This window comes from Aspergillus steynii (genome assembly GCF_002849105.1).
Source record: "Aspergillus steynii IBT 23096 chromosome Unknown P170scaffold_4, whole genome shotgun sequence".
NCBI lineage: Eukaryota > Fungi > Ascomycota > Eurotiomycetes > Eurotiales > Aspergillaceae > Aspergillus > Aspergillus steynii.
The window spans coordinates 2,772,525-2,788,893 of NW_020194401.1; the positions used below are offsets into that span (position 1 = coordinate 2,772,525).

A 16,369-nucleotide genomic window follows, 5' to 3' on the forward strand; every position below is an offset into this window, starting at 1 on the left:
AATACTACCTAAGGTAGGTACGGTATTATACATAGTCATGTACAGTACATCACATACATAAATATCATGTGATGCATTCCCCGTCAGCTTCGACAATCAGGACTTCGAGCGCCGTCGCACGAGGAACATTAATACTCCGCCCCACAGTAGAAAATTTTCTTGGGCAGCCGAGTACCCAATTAAAGTGGCTTCTCTGCTGTTCTTTACGGGTATTTCAACTATAAATACCTCTCCTCTTGCCCGTGTGCCGCCCCTTTCCTACCATTCTCTTCATTTACTTCTCTCAAGTCTACTGGAATGGAAGCAGAAAGTTCAACCGATACTGCTCCGCCCAGCGAGGCGGAATTGACAGACAGTAACATACAACATCTCCTGCTCGAGGCGGAAAACAGACTACGATCGCAAAACCCAACGCCAATTACAAAACACCCAGAGCTCCCTTCGCCTAGGTATGCGTCAAGTGAATTCCTGTGCAATCTAGATGTGCCTTCGCATCTACCTTCATTTTCCCTCGCTTGATCCCGAAGCTTGCACATTTGATTAACATGAAGGCAATGCTTGTGATGATAGAATTCCTCAACTATCTCCTGGTTACGTACAGCAATTATACGTCCGTCAAGAAGATGACATCGTAACCACTGATTCCTCTCGAATAAACGGTGACATTAAGAAGAGCGCTTCTACTTTACCACATCCAGGGAAGGGTTCGGTGGCAGAGAATGCCAAAGCAAACAAGGTAAGCAGTGTGTACACGACCTTTTTTTGCATGCATGCTATGAGGAAAACATTTCTTTCGCGTAAGCGCTTGATGCAGCTTCACCAGTCCGTCCTGGACTGCGCTGTGCCAATGAGAGCTATTTGTTTCATAGTTACTCTGAGCATATCTATCAACGTGTCTATGACCGTAAACAATAGAGTGTGGATATTGGCTAATTTTCTGTCCCGCCCCTAGGAGAAACAAACTGCAGGTGCCGACTGGTTTAATCTCCCCAAGACAGAATTGACGCCGGAACTCAAGCGAGATCTCCAAATACTACGGATGCGGTCTGTGCTAGATCCCAAACGGCATTATAAAAAGGAAAATGGGAAAGTCCAACCGCCCCAGTATTCTCATGTTGGAACCATCATCGAAGGCCCGGGCGAGTTCTTCAGCGGTCGTATTACGAAGAGAGATAGGAAGAAGACCTTCGTGGAAGAAGTACTGGCCTCGGAACGAAAAACTCACCGTTTCGAGTCGAAATACGAAGACATCCAAGCTACTAAAAAGAGTGGCAAGGGACTTTATTACAAAAACCTGCGAGCCAAGAGAGGCACGAGGGGCAAGTGAAGAACACGATATTTTCCGCCTCCAACATAGCCTAAGCCAACAAGCCAAGGCGGCAAACAGCTATAAGGAAGTCCCTTAAAGACCTGGTTGCGCGAAAGGCCCCGAAGACCTCGCTATTCAGGATTCGTGCACCGAAATGTTTGATACTAATCTTTGAAAACATCTGATACAAGTTGAGTGACGATTCGCTGCAATTGGAGTCATCATCAGCGTACAGAGAAACATGAAGAGATGGGGTTGGGGGAGGCTCACCTGCATATCAATGGCGGCAGAACGGCCCGCTTCAAGAACTTCTTCATGGTTTGCCTTCCCCTTTTGCAGGATGGCGTCTAGCTCTTGGGTGTCTTTGCCTTGAAGTAAACTGTCATCTCCACGAGGACCAGGCGAGAGGACGGCGGTATTTGTCACAAGACTGAGTGCAAGAACCCTGAGACCGCTGTGTCTAGCGACCACGATTTCCGGCACAGTCGACATGCCGACTACATCTGCGCCTAGCTGATGGAGAAGACGGCACTCTGCCCTGGTTTCATAGCTGCAATACTCAGCAATGGGTGTGCATTTAGTAAATACGAAGGTAGTGTAGGGCTGACTTACCTTGGTCCTCCAACGAAGGCGTACACACCCTCGTGCAGTCTCCTATTTTGCGACTGCGACAGCGCCTTCCAGATCCCGTGTGCATGGCGACGAAGTTCAAGATCATATGCATCGGACAGTGGAGGGAATCGGGGACCAAACTTCTCGTCGTTCGGTCCTCGCAGTGGGTGTGTCCCTGCCAATCCAGCCAAGAAAAGGTGCTGCAGAAATATTAGAATTTGGAAGGTTAAAAAAGAAAAAGAAACGAAACCCGACACGGACATACATCGTTGAGCAGCACAATATCCCCGACTGCGTAATCTGGGTTGAGTCCCCCGGCGGCATTGGTCACTGAGTTATGGCTGTTAGAATAAGAACGTCAGGGTTGCAGTGACAAGTGAAAACTCACGTATAACGGTATCAACACCCAGAAGTTTAAAAACTCGGATGGGAAACGTCACTTGATCAATGGAGTGTCCCTCGTAGTAACTAGAAAGTTTGAATGTTGGAATCCGATGCGCAGGGTCGGGTCGTTAAAAGGGTTCTTACTGCGCACGACCGACCATCAAGACCGCAGGAACCTGCCCATTGATAAGCCCAAAGACAAGCTTTCCGGCATGTCCGGCGACTTCGGTGTGTAAGAACTAAAATTTTCAGACAAGATAGGAATAGTCTAATTCTCACCTGTAAGGCGAGGAAAATGAGGGATGGAAGCGTAATCAAACTCTGCGCGGAGTTCGGGGTGTATTGTGTTGGCAAGACCCCCCAGTCCCGAGCCACAGACAATGGCAACTTTCGGACTCTGCAGAGGGAGTGGCAGGCGTTCTCTTAACATGGAACAGGCCTCATTGGCCCGTTCGAAATGAGAAAGACCTTTCTGCGTCTGGGCCATGTTCACACGAAATTCGGCAGACTTTTGTTCGGGTTGGACAAACTAAACATGGCAGTCAATACTAGAATCCATCTCAATCGAGCTTTACGCGGGGTGGATGAACCTATCATGTGACACAGGCACCGAGTTTGCTTACGTAAAGGCCGGAGGAGCAAAAGAAAATAGCCTCAAAGCATACAACAAAACGGGTCTTGTCCAAGGTTTCCCCAGGCCGACCAGTGATTCAATTATGTTCACCCCCAAGAATTTCCACCTTCTATCGAAGGCTGGTAGAGGAAATCAGGTAAAATCTCAAAAATTCCAAGTACGCTCCTGGGATTACGTGAACCGCTAACTTTTTGTCTTGGGGGAAAAATTAGCCATCCGTTATATCTCGTCGCTGTCTAGCAACCTCCAACTTGGATGCTCAACTCGGTTCCGGTCATCATCAGAAGCCCATTGAAAACACCACGATGTTGGGGACCCATCCATTTCGAATACATCCCGAACGATTGCTAATTCGAAACCACGTACCTAGCGCCGAGAAACTAGAGCCAGCACCTGGACGGCCTGCGAAAGAGTGGTGAGTAGCTATGTATAGCCCAAAATTCGAAGAAACCGGGTTCGATAGGCCTGCTCACCGAAAAGTTAGGGCCGATCGCTTGGATGGCCTAAGTCAAAAAACTCGGTTACCCCGAAGTGTCCAGGCTGTATATCTACGACCGCTTCGAAAGCAAGCCGAATATGGTCTTCCCGTCTGCGATCTGCAATTAAGGTCTTACAGCGTACGAAATGTAGAGTTTTTCGCCGACTTTGCAATGCGTGCTGCATACTATCTCAAACTTCCTGTCTCGGGACCGGTACCTCTGCCGCGAATCACTGAACGCTGGACGTTCCCTCGAAGTAATTTCGTGCACAAGAAGAGCCAGGAAAACTTCGAAAGGATAACGCTTCGTCGCCTGTTGCAGGTCAAGGATGGAGACCCCCATGTTGTACAAGTATGGCTGGCTTTCCTACGCAAGCATGCGTTCTATGGGGTGGGCATGAAGGCGAACGTCTGGGAACATGAAAGCCTCGGTGATTTTATCCGAACAACCCTTTACATCTATACGTATATTTTCGAAACTAACTCTTCGGTGCAGACATCGTCAAAGACATGGACCGGCGTGTTTCTGCCGTTGAGGAATCCCTAGAACCTCACTTATCGGCGTTTGGTCAGCGGGACAAGGCAGGGCATGGAAATATCTCGGATGTCCTAGGTAATCAGCAACTCACTCGAACGGGTCCTCTGACTGAAGTTCGTGGACGGTGATTTCTGCTTGTCATTCTTCTCATGTATCAACAATGTTTTCTGCGGGCTGTTTCATTGGGCATTCCTTGGCCTATTTGTATTGTATGTATCGTGTTCTGTTCTAAGTAGGAGGCGTCGTTGGGATTCTTCTGTGCAAAGAAAGTAGATCCGGCTCGTATACCGGTGCCAGATAAAGACCGTATCCATAGAGCATGGTATGAGAGTCTCTATGGAAAGTGGAGAAGGTGAAATATTCGATAGTTAGTAGTACGGACTACAATTCAAAAGTCATCCGCGATCGCGAGAGCAGAGCTCGGGTCTTTTGCGCCTTGCCGCGTTAGAACTTGAGGTTGCCAAGAAACATTCAAGTGGGCGCGGCACCTCCGTTCTATTTCAACTTCATCTCTCGTATGCTGCTGTCCGAACACAGCTCTCCCATATCTAGTCAAGCTAATTCGATGGCCATAGGGGATCCTGGTCAATTCCGCCCATGCTCACAATCGTGCGCCAATGCCTCGGCTCTCCAGTGCCTTCATTGCAAAGACATACCGGCAGCATCCTTTCCTTCCTCTCCTGCTGCGTGAATGCCGCACAATTGAATCTGCACGTAATGAACTTCGCTGGCTGACAGAACGAGCCACTGTTCTATCAGCAAAGAAAAAGGCAACGCATGGGCTTACTATTCCGAGGTGGAAGAAACTATTATGGTCAATGTGTCGCGCTCGGTCAAGAGGTGTACCTCTGCAGTACATTCTTGGTGATCAACCTTTTGGAGACCTAGAGATTCTGTGCCGAAGAGGAGTGTTGATTCCGAGGTGATTCTACAACCAGTCCCACTCTCACGGCGCGCACCGGGCATTGTGCCCGTCTTCTATCTGGAATGCCACTTACTATATGGTACTGTCTCTGACTATTTTGGAAACATAGGGTAGAAACAGAGACATTCACCATGCGTACGGCTAAGTTAATATTGGAGAAAACGCGCTCAAATCAGCATACCGGGGAAAGCGCGAAGAAGGATCATATACGCATCATGGATCTTTGTACAGGATCTGGATGTATATCATTGCTTCTTCACGCTCTTCTTTCTCGCTATTTACAGCAGGTCTCCATTGTTGGTATTGATGTCAGTCCAATTGCCATTGGCCTGGCCAACAGCAACCTTCTGCACAATCTCCGATTAGGGTCCATATCCGAACGAGCAGGACAAGACGTGTACTTCCGAGAAGGGAATGTGCTTTTTCCAGGTAACGGGAGAACCCCTAGTGTCGAGGACGCACTCCGTGGGATATCTGCATTTTCTTGTCAAGGGAAACTGCGCTGCGACGTTGTTGTTGCAAACCCGCCATACATAGCGCCTGTGTCTTTCTGGGATGGTACTACGGCGCGCAGCGTGCGAATGTTCGAGCCTAGCCTTGCATTGGTTCCCCCAGCAATGTCTCGAGCTTCGACAATTGACACAATTCGACAGGAGGACATTTTCTTTCACTATATTATCGGGTTGGCACTTGGTGTTCAAGCAAAGCTCACGGTTCTTGAATGTGGGAGCCTCGTCCAGGCTCAACGGGTGGCGGTGATGTGCAAAGACATGGCGAGTGGTTCTCAACGTGACCAGGTCATTTCGGTTGACATGTGGTCAAGCGAGGGCTCTTTCATTGAGGGGGGCGGACCATATGCGGTCGTTATGCTACTAGGAATCGGCGATTGGTGCCCAAATAATGACTAAGTAGTATTATATTTAGTTTTGCATTGTATAGCTATAATAAATCTTGCATGGTGACTCCTGACGGATTCATTCGGACACATCTCTCATCACTTCAAAACAACCTTCGCGTAGCATCATCATCGTTAAACCGCCTATCGAGAGCCCTAGGCCCAAGGACAAAAAATAAAGGAAAATAGAAGCCAGAAATCATCACTAATGCAACTTCAATGCCTCAGACAGTGGGAATCCAGCAGGGATAGCATTCAAGACTGCAGGGAAGGTAGGGCAAAGAGCTCTAGAAGGCTACTATGCATCCGATGGCCGCAGCTCCCAAGGCAAATAGTGCTTGAGAGTCCGTTGGCTCAGCGCTGACAGCCGCTCCTGTGCTACTTGCTGATGACACCTCAGTAAATATGCTGCCAGTCGGTCCACCAATCCTTGCCCCGGAGTCATCGGCAACAACCGATGTAACAGGGTCAGAGACCTCGGTTGCGCCAGGAACAGAGCCTTCGCCTGCCCCAATCTCGAGTATATGATCTTGAGTTGAATTGAAGTTGGTATTGGCCAGGGAAATTTCATTGTTGGCAAGGTCGTATACGACATATGCACTCCGGAGAAACGTATCACCCATAACTGCGGTGCTTTCACCTGCAGGAACAATCCCAAAAACACAAACACGGGCACCATTCCGGAATTGAAGATCACCGGCATCAAGGACGAGTTCGTGAATGCCAACGGTGATGCTGGGTTTTGAAAATGTATAAGTTATATTGATGTCTTTCTGTGCCAAACTGCACGGCACATAGCCGACACCGCCGGATGGATCGTAGACAACATCAAGATCATCATAGATGTCTTGCACAATGGCATTAGGGAGATAAGTCAGTGAACTGCCAGAGTCAAGTAATACAGCGGCAGGGAGTGCCCCTGACAAGTAACTATGATGATCTGATCCGGTGGTATACGAAACGCCGGTTAGGGCAATTATAAATTCCGAATAATCACCATTAACGGTTTGGATGGGTAACGTCTCAAGTTTCCCACGATACTTCTCTGTGTTGACGCCTCCGAATAAGATCGAGCCGGTGTGTGCACCTAAATCGTTAAGCCAAAGACTGTAGGCATTTGACTTGATCAGGCCATTTCTGACCATGGCGCGAGGGAGGTTAGGGTAGGGATCTTTGCCAGCACGGCCCACCTGGACTTCGTTCGAGACATATCCTATACCCAAGACGCCCTCTGGAAGCAAATTCTTGTCAGTTATTGGCCAGTCATGCGAACACCAATCATATCAAAATGGATCGGAGAAAGACACCAGAATACTTGACATACCCGTGGAGCTTGATGAATAGCCAACTCCAAATTGAAAATCCTTTATAGTCGTGCTGCCTATGTGTAATACATCGGTAACATAGTCGCCCGCCGCGCCGGTCCCGTCCGCATAGGTAATGTTGAAATCAGATGAGACGTATCCATAAGACGATGACGAGTTTGGATCATAGGAACCAGATGCATTGCAAGGCTTATCTGCCGAGGAGCAGAGAGTAGAGTTTGCTGCGTTACACCACAGGTCACTACTTCCGGTATCAATAACTAAACGCAGGTTTTGCTCGGGTGAGCCAAGGGTCACGTTGCTGAAATAGAGGGTTTCCTATCCACTTTATCAGAAGACGTATTCACTAATTACGGGTACGCCGGGCGACCCAAAAAGAAATATCAACGAGGCATAGGTGTATCAACAGACCTGATTGTCTAGTTTTTGACTGACTGTTTTATCTCGCTTCCGTCTTGTCCGGTCTCTGGACACTGGATCAAGGACATCGTTGCGGCGAATATCTAATGCCACAACGGAAGGGTTATCCCTTCGAAGAAGAGTTAAGGCGCCTGTTCCCTGGGAGGAGAGGAGGAATATCGGTAGGAGGAAAAGAAACCACATAGGCATCTTCCGATAAGACTTCCTCCCTGCTTGTGCCGCTACAAGGGATCAACAAATCCTTCAATACCAAACTGCTGTTATTTTGCAACGGTGACGGCAAAGGCGTACAGAGAGTGTGGGGGAGAGTGAATGGAGGGGAAGAGAAGACTTGGCAATATCCCAACACAGGTATAATCATAAACCCAGCAGAGAAAGGGCCTTGGAATCAGTCCGCAACAGCTTTTCTCCCACGGGGATGAGAGGTGCTGGACAGAGGGGGTCGGGAGAAGACTGCTGGCTTGGGTATGCATGCAACGACGTACATGTCCTGTTGTGGGTGACCCCCGGCATTGATATAGTAGAGAGAGAAATATGGGTGACTGATGTATATTCTTCCCTATGGAAGAAGGATGGTTGGAGCTAGAGAGGCTGCTGTCGTCATCACTTGTGGGGCGCCGCCATAACATTAATTAACGTCTCCGCCTACTCCGCCCGAACCACCGAACCATCCACTGAGGTATTTACTCCGTACATGGCCATACTCTACAGTCTGACGACCATGCATTTACATGAAGGGAGAAGGTGATGAGGCATAGTCACCAACTATTCGTATGGCTGGTTGCTAGTTTTCTTCGTCCTTCCTTCTCCTCTCCTTCCTATTCAATCTACCCGCCAGTGGGCATGGCATTAATGACATCATGGATAGATGCTGCAAACGGCACCAAGAGACCCCCGGAGGGAGATGGTCTGGCGACGCAACTTTACTTTTGAGCCTTGGTTGGTCTCTGGGTGGACCTTGCCCACCAAAAGTTCCGAGTCATTCCGGAGTTGCAAAACTTGGATAAGAAGCCAGCCAGCACCTTCTCACAGCTTCGTGGCTGAGATACTAAGAGCACCATTTGCCTCTTTCGTGGTGTTTATTATTAGATACACTCCAAAGGTTGCATTTGCAGGCCTTCTGATAGTGCCCAGTAGGAAAGAATTGTTTTTCAGGATCAAAAATCAACATAACTGGAAATGTGTACGTATGAAGGTGGGCGTGAAAGTTACGCCGACGGCAGTGAGATGGCCCTTTACCGAGCGCAAATATTCAAGCTCTTGGAATGACTATTTACGACGACACTTGTGAGGTTAGTCATGTACTAGGAGAAAAGCCTTAAAGAAATTAGATGCTACTTACCCCCTGGTTCTCTCTAGGACACATAATGCGATACATACATCAGTCAGCGTGGTCATTACAGCCCCATAACCTCTCGGACTCGACGCATAGTTACATCGGCATTAGCACGGGCGGCTCGAGCACCCTTCTCTGCTACAACATCCAGGTGGTTCGTTTTGTCTTCGATAAGCGAGGAATACTTCTCTCGGATGGGCTGGAGATGGTAGCTTATTTGGTCTCCAAGATGACCCTTGAGTGATTGAATACTTGATGAGCCATACTCGGCAGCTAGCTCCTCGCATGACCGTCCGTCAAAATGGCTAAGGATCTCTAATAGATTAGAGACCCCGGGTCGTCGAACTGGATCATAGGACACGCCAGCATCTGAATCCGTGAGCGCAGATTTAATCTTTTTGTGAATATCCTCAGGGCTGTCATTGAGGAGAATTCGGGAGCGCTTATCGACGTGTGATTTGGACATCTTGAGGGTCGGTTCTTTTAGAGACATCACTCGCTTCGCAGGTGCTAGTAACAATCCATTTGTATTAGCAATAGCTGTAGGCAATCCAGAGCAAGCTTCCTTACATATGAAAGCTTCGGGTGCTGGGAAAACATGACCATATGATTTATTGAAGCTGTTTGCAGTATATCGGGAAAATTCAAGATGCTGTCTCTGGTCCTCCCCTACGGGAACATGTGTGGCTCTGCGTTATGTTGGTACCAGAAGCAGCCTAGGTCATAAATAGAATACAAACCTATGAACGAGAATGTCCGCCGCCTGCAAAACGGGGTAAGAGAAGAGCCCAAGGCGTAGTTTTGATCTTGCGGCTGAGTGCTCCAAACTTATGTCTTCCGGTAAGTCAAGTTTGCTCTGAGGTGTGTTAATGAAATTATACTTTCAAATCTCCACCTACCTTTCAACAAACCATTCTTTCCAACTCTGATGAAAGGAACTGCAGGTACTGAGGGGCTCACCTTCCATTGGGTCATCCGTGATAAGTATCCCATGGATGCTACTGTGCTTAGGATCCAGAGCAATTCAGTGTGAGCATGGACCTGGTTATGATCAGCAAGTGTCTTGAAGAACCTTTGATTTAAAGTATCCCTTACAGCAGATTGATAGAATATGGTTACCCGGTTGGGGTCCAATCCCACCGCGAGCAACGTCGCCAATCCCTCTCTTCTCCAGATTTTCAGCTGTCGCGCTTCCTGGGGCACCGTTAATGCGTGGAGATCAACGATTGAAAAAAGCATGTGAGTTTCTTTTGGGGCAGAATTCTGCAGTCGGACCCATTCTCGCAAAGCACCCAAGTAATTGCCCAGATGCGGCACACCTGTTGGCTGAATTCCCGAAAAAACAATTTGAGGCGGCGCCGTCGCTGTTTGTGCTGCGAGCAGACTATTCAATCTCCTGGGACAATTTTTCAATCGTTGGTAGACTTTTGATGGTAATGCATGCCTGTATGGGACTAGAGGTAATGGTTTGGAACAACAGATACTTGTAAGCATGTCTGATTGGATAGGCTCGCAGCCGGAGAATCTGGTGTCTCTTTAGAAAGTGTTGCGGTATAGGAATTGTGTAAGGGGCAGCCACGAAGGTTCTGGTTCGGGCACTTGGTTCCCTTAGATGGATGTGCCGAGGAGTTCAGGACACCTGCAATACACCTGTAAACTGCTTATTATATATTAAAAGATATAAAAAATTAAAAAATAAATATAAAATAAATAAAATTAATTATTTAATCTTTTAAGGGTTAAGTAGGTAGTCTTTTTAAATAAAAGGCTTTTTATATATAATATTATTATAAAAATTAGTTCTTAAATACCTTAATAATCTTGTAATCTTTAGCAGTCTGATTATTTTATATTTTATATTAAAATAAGTATTAATAATAAATATTTCTTCTTTAATAAATTAATTATGTTTAAATATTTAGTATAATATCTTACACTTCTGCTTTAATATTTTTATATAAAATAAAATTATTTTATTTTATTTTAAAGATTAATTTATATTGAAAATTATTTTTATAGTTTATCTATAGCTACTATAATTATAATATTTATTAAAAAATTAATTTATTATATAAAAATTAAAATAATTAGATATTTATAAATACTAAAATTATTTAATACCCTCTTTTATAAATATAAATAATATAAATAATGTTGCAGCGCTCCGGCGCCCTGGTGTTCTGCGGAGTTGGTCTCTATTAGACCTCGACAAAACCCGTCACGGGTCCAAGGTCAGGACCCAAACCCACGGGTCAGGTAGAAGGTCAGGACCCATACCCATTACCTGTTAACCTATAAGGTTGAATACCTTGGTGCCTTAAGGGTAAGGCAGCGTGAAAGCAATTGGCTAGGGATATTAAACATATGGTGTATTCTGCTTAAAATATTGTTGCTTAATAATATCTTAAACTAGGTTTTATAAGTTTTAACTAAATATTATATAAAAATTATTTTTTTATTAACTGACTTATTTTAGTACTATTTTATTTTAGATTATTATTTAATTTATTTTCGGGAGTCCTGAATAATTATTTTACAAAAAGTAGAAAACTTAATTAGAGTATATTAAAGATATATTGTTTATTATTTTATTAAATATAGTAGATAAAACCTTAGAGAGTGTTATTACTTTATAATTTAATTATTTAATAAAAGAATACAGATTACTCCTGCTAAACTACTTTAGGGATTAGTATAGCTATAAGACTGATATAATTTTATATATAATTATAGAGATTATTTATTTTGTATAAAAGTAAAATAAAGTAATATTAATTTTTTATTTTAATATTTTAAGGGCCTTTAATAATGTATGTTACTTTTAATTATTCTATAATTTATATAAATATAATATCCTCCTAATAAAGACTATTAATTAGACTAAGTCTTTTTTTTAAAATTAATATATTATACTTATTCTTTTTAAATATATTTGTTTTAAGGCCTAGATTAATATTAAGATCTTATAAAGGTTCCTGCTATCTCTAATCTTTTATATCTTTTATAATATAGATATAATAGTTAGCTATTATATATAAAGTATTAAATATATTAATAATATTATTATAATTATTATAACATACTTAGAGGCCTAAAATTATATTTTCTTAAAATAAAAATTTTAGCTTACTTATATATTATAATTAATTATTTATATCTTTGTATTTACCCCGGATAAATTCTAGATAATCTATTATTATTACTTAATATGGCCGTGTAAAAAGTAGAGATATAAGAGCTTTAGGTAATTTATCTTAGGTATTTTTGGCCTTATAATAATTATATAGCCTATTATAATAGTACCTTACCTTAAATATAATATATATAAATAAAAGATCCTACTAGATAAGTAATCCATCAATAATAAGAATAATAATTAGGATATTTATTTTTACTTTTTTTATTTTTCTTATTTTTTTACTTTTTTTATTAAATAAACTTTAAAATATTAGACTTTATCCATAAAACCTAAGCAGTTTATTTCCTTAAGTTTAGGTAATAGTTAAATAATATAAGTTACCCGGATTATTTAGTTATTAAAGATGCAGCTTAATAAAGATCTTTTATTTAGGCTTTATATAAAATATATAAAGGCTTATATTTTTAAGGTATTAAAAGTAATTAGTACACTAGGCGGCTTTAATTAGGGTATTTTAATTAAAAAATATAGGTATATATATATCGCCTGTATAATCTTTATTATTATCTATATAATTTTAGTCTAGTATTTACCTAAGACCCACAGCCGCATATAGGTCTTTAATAAATATTTATAGGTCTTAATAAAGATTGAATAATATATAGGAAAAGTTATATTAAGGAATTTTAAATTAATAAAAATAGATACTTTTAATACAAAACTATACTTTTTACCACTGTATCTTTAGTTTAAGTAAATCTAATTATAAGTATTTACCTAGCTCGCCTTCTTGTGTTTATATAATTAATTAACTAGTTATTAAGTATAATAATCAGGGATCAGCTAACTATTAATTATTATTATAAAATATATAATTATAATTCTCTTAAAAAAAGTATAAATTAACCTAATTATTTTAAAAACTTATATTTTTTACTTTATAATTTCTTAGTGGCAGCCCCTAATAATATATAGTAAAGTTATAAAAAATCTTATTACTATTTACTATAAGATTTAAATAACTACTTACTTATTATATATTTATTTTTATACTAATAGCTCTGGTATAAAATAGATTCCTGAAGGCTTATAAAAGGTAAAAGTTATTTTAATCTTTTATAATTATAAAATTTAGATTATAACTTATACAAAAATAAAGTAGGAAGCCACTATTCTTATTATAAAATTAATTAAGATTATTTTAGCCCTTTAATTAGCCTAGGATTACCCCTTTTTATACAGATCTTTAAAGGTCTATACTAATAATTAAGGGGTCCTATGTAACTTGATTCTTTTTTAAGATTTAGTTTAGGATAATACCTAATATAGGAAATTATTAAGTTACTTACTAAATATTATAATATATATAAGAGATTTAGAGAGATAGTATTTTATTAAATTCTTATATATCTTAATATCCTTAATAATGAAATAGTAGATAATATGATTAAGTAGGCTATTAAATAATAAAATAAAATATTCTCAGGACTATTAGCTACATATTTATTTAATATAAAATATCTTTGCTCTACCGCCAGGGCGTAAATTAAGGAATATATAAAAGACAAATAAAGGAATAATTAATAATATATAATTTATAACAGATATTTATAATAATACTGCCCGGAGCTTAACCCCTAGTTTAAAATAATATAATACTATAAGAGTCTTCCTACCCTATAGGTAAGCGCGTTATTCTAAATATGTATAGGTAAAATTAGGTTTAATTATTTTTTAACTATTATTTAAAAATAAAAAGATCCTTTTTACTCCTGTAGGTAGGCGAAGAAAATAATAACCTATATTTGTTGCACTGTTCTTATGTTCTGCGGCTGTAGTCTCTATGGCCTCCTGTATTCCTGCACTGCAGGTCTTAACAGTGTTCCGTAGCTCCTGCCTTTATAAGGCAGAGGACTTAGTTATTTTAAATAAATAATTAATTTAATTATTATAATTCTGTGATCTAGTAGGAGGCTACTACGTAGTAGTATATCTAGTTTTATTTAAACTTTTTCTTATTTTATGTTAATAATAATTATCTGTTTAACATTGTCTGTTTAATATTATTATTTTTTGTTTTTAATAGCTTTATTCCCGGAGTTCGTAGTATTTAAAAACTTGTCTTTTAATTAGTTTAAGTATATTATATTATTATTTATTACTTTTAATTTTATTAGTCTTATTAGTCTTCTTTATTCAGTCTTTTTTATTTAGTCTTATTATTTCTAATGTTAAAATAGCTTGCTGAGCTTGCTTATTAAATTAATATATATTATTATATTTTATTATTTTTGTTGCACTGTTCTTTATTGCATCTTCTGCGGGTGTGGTCTTTACAACATCCTGTAATCCTACACTGCAGGTGTTAACAGTGTTCCGTAGCTCCCGCCTTCACAAGGCGGAGGACTTAGTTATTTTTAAACAAACAATCAATTGAATCATCATAAATCTGCAATCCAGTAGGAGGCTACCACACATATCTAGTTTTATTTGAATCTTTTCTTATTCTATATTCATAGTAATTATTTATTTAACATTATTTACTTAATATTATTATTTTTTATTTTTAACAGCTTTATTTCTGGAATTTATAATATTTAAAGACTTGTCTTTTAACTAGCTTAGATATATTATATTATTATTTATTATTTTTAGCCTTATTAATCTTCTCTATTTAGTCTTTTCTACTTAGTCTTATTATTTCTAATATTAAGATAGCTTACTAAGGTTGTCTATTAAATTAATATATATTATTATATCTTATTATCTTGTTTTATTAATAATATTAATATATATATTATTTAGTATACTTAATTTATTATTATAACCTCTTTACCTCTGCCAGAATACTAATTTATATATCTTTTTAATTAAAATATTAATTATTCTTTTATAAAATGTATTATTAAGAAATTTATTAAGATCTTAGTATTTTTATTTATTAATTAAATATTTTAAGACTAATAAAATAATCATCTTATTAATCAATTATCTCCAGAGAGACCTTCTACTATATCTATATTATAAGTTATATTTATAACTTTATTATCAGACCCTATTAATATAATTAATTATTTATTATATGTTATTTCCTGTACTAAGAAAAAAAATTATAATTAGGATAAAAAAAATAGTTACAGTAAAGATAATAAACCTAAAACCCTTATAGTTTTTAAAAGTTTTAATACTGTAATTTTACCTACTATTATTAAACTAGTATATAAAATAAAAGTAAAAAATATTAGTAAATATTTTAACACTACTAGATATTATTTATTTAGCTTATTAAATTTAGATTTAATATTATAAAATCTTATATCTGTATTAGCTCCTGATCTTAATTTTATTAAATTTAATATAGTTATTTCTTCTGTGGAAAAATTATTAATTTTTAATTTTAAGTATAAGTTTAATTAGTAAATATTTAATTTTATATATAATATTATACTAGAGCCTATTATACCGCCTATTATATTTTAGATTCCCGGTCTAGCTATTAAATTAATAGAAATAAAAAATATATTTATATAAATTTTCTAGGGATAGAAAGTTATATAAGCTAAATATAATATTATATAAAGTAATCTTATAGAGTCTTGCTACTTACTTATTAAGTAATATAATAAATTAATTTTTCTAGAAAACTGCCCTATATCTAAAAATAATAAGGGAGATAAAGATAATTAAGATAATAAAAGAGATCACGGGAATAATAATAATAAATAAAATAATTATTAAAAAATAAATAAAATTAGCTTATTTTAGCTAGATCTTTAAGATAATAGACTCCTTTAACCTTCTTATAGTATAATTATCTATAATAATATGAATATCTTCTATAATTAAATTATTAATATTTTAACTTATAAGGATAAAACAGTTATTAAAATAAATATATAATTATATATATAAAATATAGCCCTTACCTGGTTTACCTTTGAGTTATTTAAAATTAAAAAAAATTAATTATATACTTAAGAAGTTTATAATAGCTAGTTTATATTATTATATTATTATTTTAAAATAAACCCTTTAAAAGCTTAGCTTAAGCTTTAAACTTTATATTATATATTTACAGATATTACTAAGGGTAAAATATTTTATAAATTTATTAAAAAAGATTTTTAATATACTTATAATATTAATCTTTTAGACCCTTTTAATTAGCTAATTATAATTTAAAATATATTAGACTTATTCTTTTAGCATAATATTTATTAACTATATTTTAATATATTTTATACAGACTTCCTTTAGGAATTACAAAAGTAGTATTTTCTTTAATAAAATCTTACTACTAAATAAAACTATTATATTAGTAATTTTTAAAATAATTAAAAGACTTAAACACTGTTAAGCACCTAAAACTATGAT

General features: G+C 38.2%; 6 protein-coding genes across 6 annotated transcripts; 3 read left to right on the forward strand and 3 right to left on the reverse strand.

Moving 5' to 3' along the window:
* Positions 1-297: 297 nt before the first annotated feature.
* On the forward strand, positions 298-1,327 carry P170DRAFT_356892 (Fcf2 domain-containing protein; the record flags this gene model as incomplete). Its single annotated transcript, XM_024844183.1, has 3 exons — positions 298-449; positions 571-736; positions 956-1,327. The coding sequence occupies 3 exons, from the start codon at positions 298-300 to the stop codon at positions 1,325-1,327; spliced, it is 690 nt and encodes a 229-aa protein (XP_024704846.1).
* Positions 1,328-1,402: 75 nt separating this feature from the next.
* Positions 1,403-2,846, reverse strand: P170DRAFT_456161 (purine-nucleoside phosphorylase; the record flags this gene model as incomplete). Its single annotated transcript, XM_024851597.1, has 7 exons — positions 2,585-2,846; positions 2,450-2,528; positions 2,310-2,389; positions 2,187-2,251; positions 1,922-2,121; positions 1,543-1,859; positions 1,403-1,440 (listed from the first exon to the last, which is right to left on the reverse strand). The coding sequence occupies exons 1-7, from the start codon at positions 2,790-2,792 to the stop codon at positions 1,403-1,405; spliced, it is 987 nt and encodes a 328-aa protein (XP_024704847.1). The 5' UTR covers positions 2,793-2,846.
* Positions 2,847-2,973: 127 nt separating this feature from the next.
* On the forward strand, positions 2,974-4,348 carry P170DRAFT_408961 (mitochondrial 37S ribosomal protein uS10m). Its single transcript, XM_024846753.1, has 5 exons — positions 2,974-3,075; positions 3,152-3,246; positions 3,310-3,366; positions 3,424-3,848; positions 3,914-4,348. Coding segments are annotated over exons 3-5 (597 nt in total). The 5' UTR covers positions 2,974-3,075; positions 3,152-3,246; positions 3,310-3,364; the 3' UTR covers positions 4,084-4,348.
* Positions 4,349-4,482: 134 nt separating this feature from the next.
* Positions 4,483-5,850, forward strand: P170DRAFT_437127 (N5-glutamine methyltransferase family protein). The gene is made up of 2 exons (XM_024849292.1): positions 4,483-4,877; positions 4,990-5,850. Exons 1-2 carry the CDS (start codon positions 4,573-4,575, stop codon positions 5,786-5,788), a joined length of 1,104 nt encoding a protein of 367 aa, XP_024704849.1. The 5' UTR covers positions 4,483-4,572; the 3' UTR covers positions 5,789-5,850.
* P170DRAFT_456166 (pepsin-like aspartic protease) lies at positions 5,814-8,103 on the reverse strand. The gene is made up of 3 exons (XM_024851598.1): positions 7,512-8,103; positions 7,100-7,418; positions 5,814-7,006 (listed from the first exon to the last, which is right to left on the reverse strand). The coding sequence occupies exons 1-3, from the start codon at positions 7,707-7,709 to the stop codon at positions 6,063-6,065; spliced, it is 1,461 nt and encodes a 486-aa protein (XP_024704850.1). The 5' UTR covers positions 7,710-8,103; the 3' UTR covers positions 5,814-6,062.
* Positions 8,104-8,917: 814 nt separating this feature from the next.
* P170DRAFT_447190 (tryptophan--tRNA ligase MSW1) lies at positions 8,918-10,298 on the reverse strand (the record flags this gene model as incomplete). Its single annotated transcript, XM_024850858.1, has 6 exons — positions 8,918-9,366; positions 9,427-9,545; positions 9,597-9,712; positions 9,817-9,897; positions 9,952-10,252; positions 10,282-10,298. The coding sequence occupies 6 exons, from the start codon at positions 10,296-10,298 to the stop codon at positions 8,918-8,920; spliced, it is 1,083 nt and encodes a 360-aa protein (XP_024704851.1).
* Positions 10,299-16,369: the final 6,071 nt, after the last annotated feature.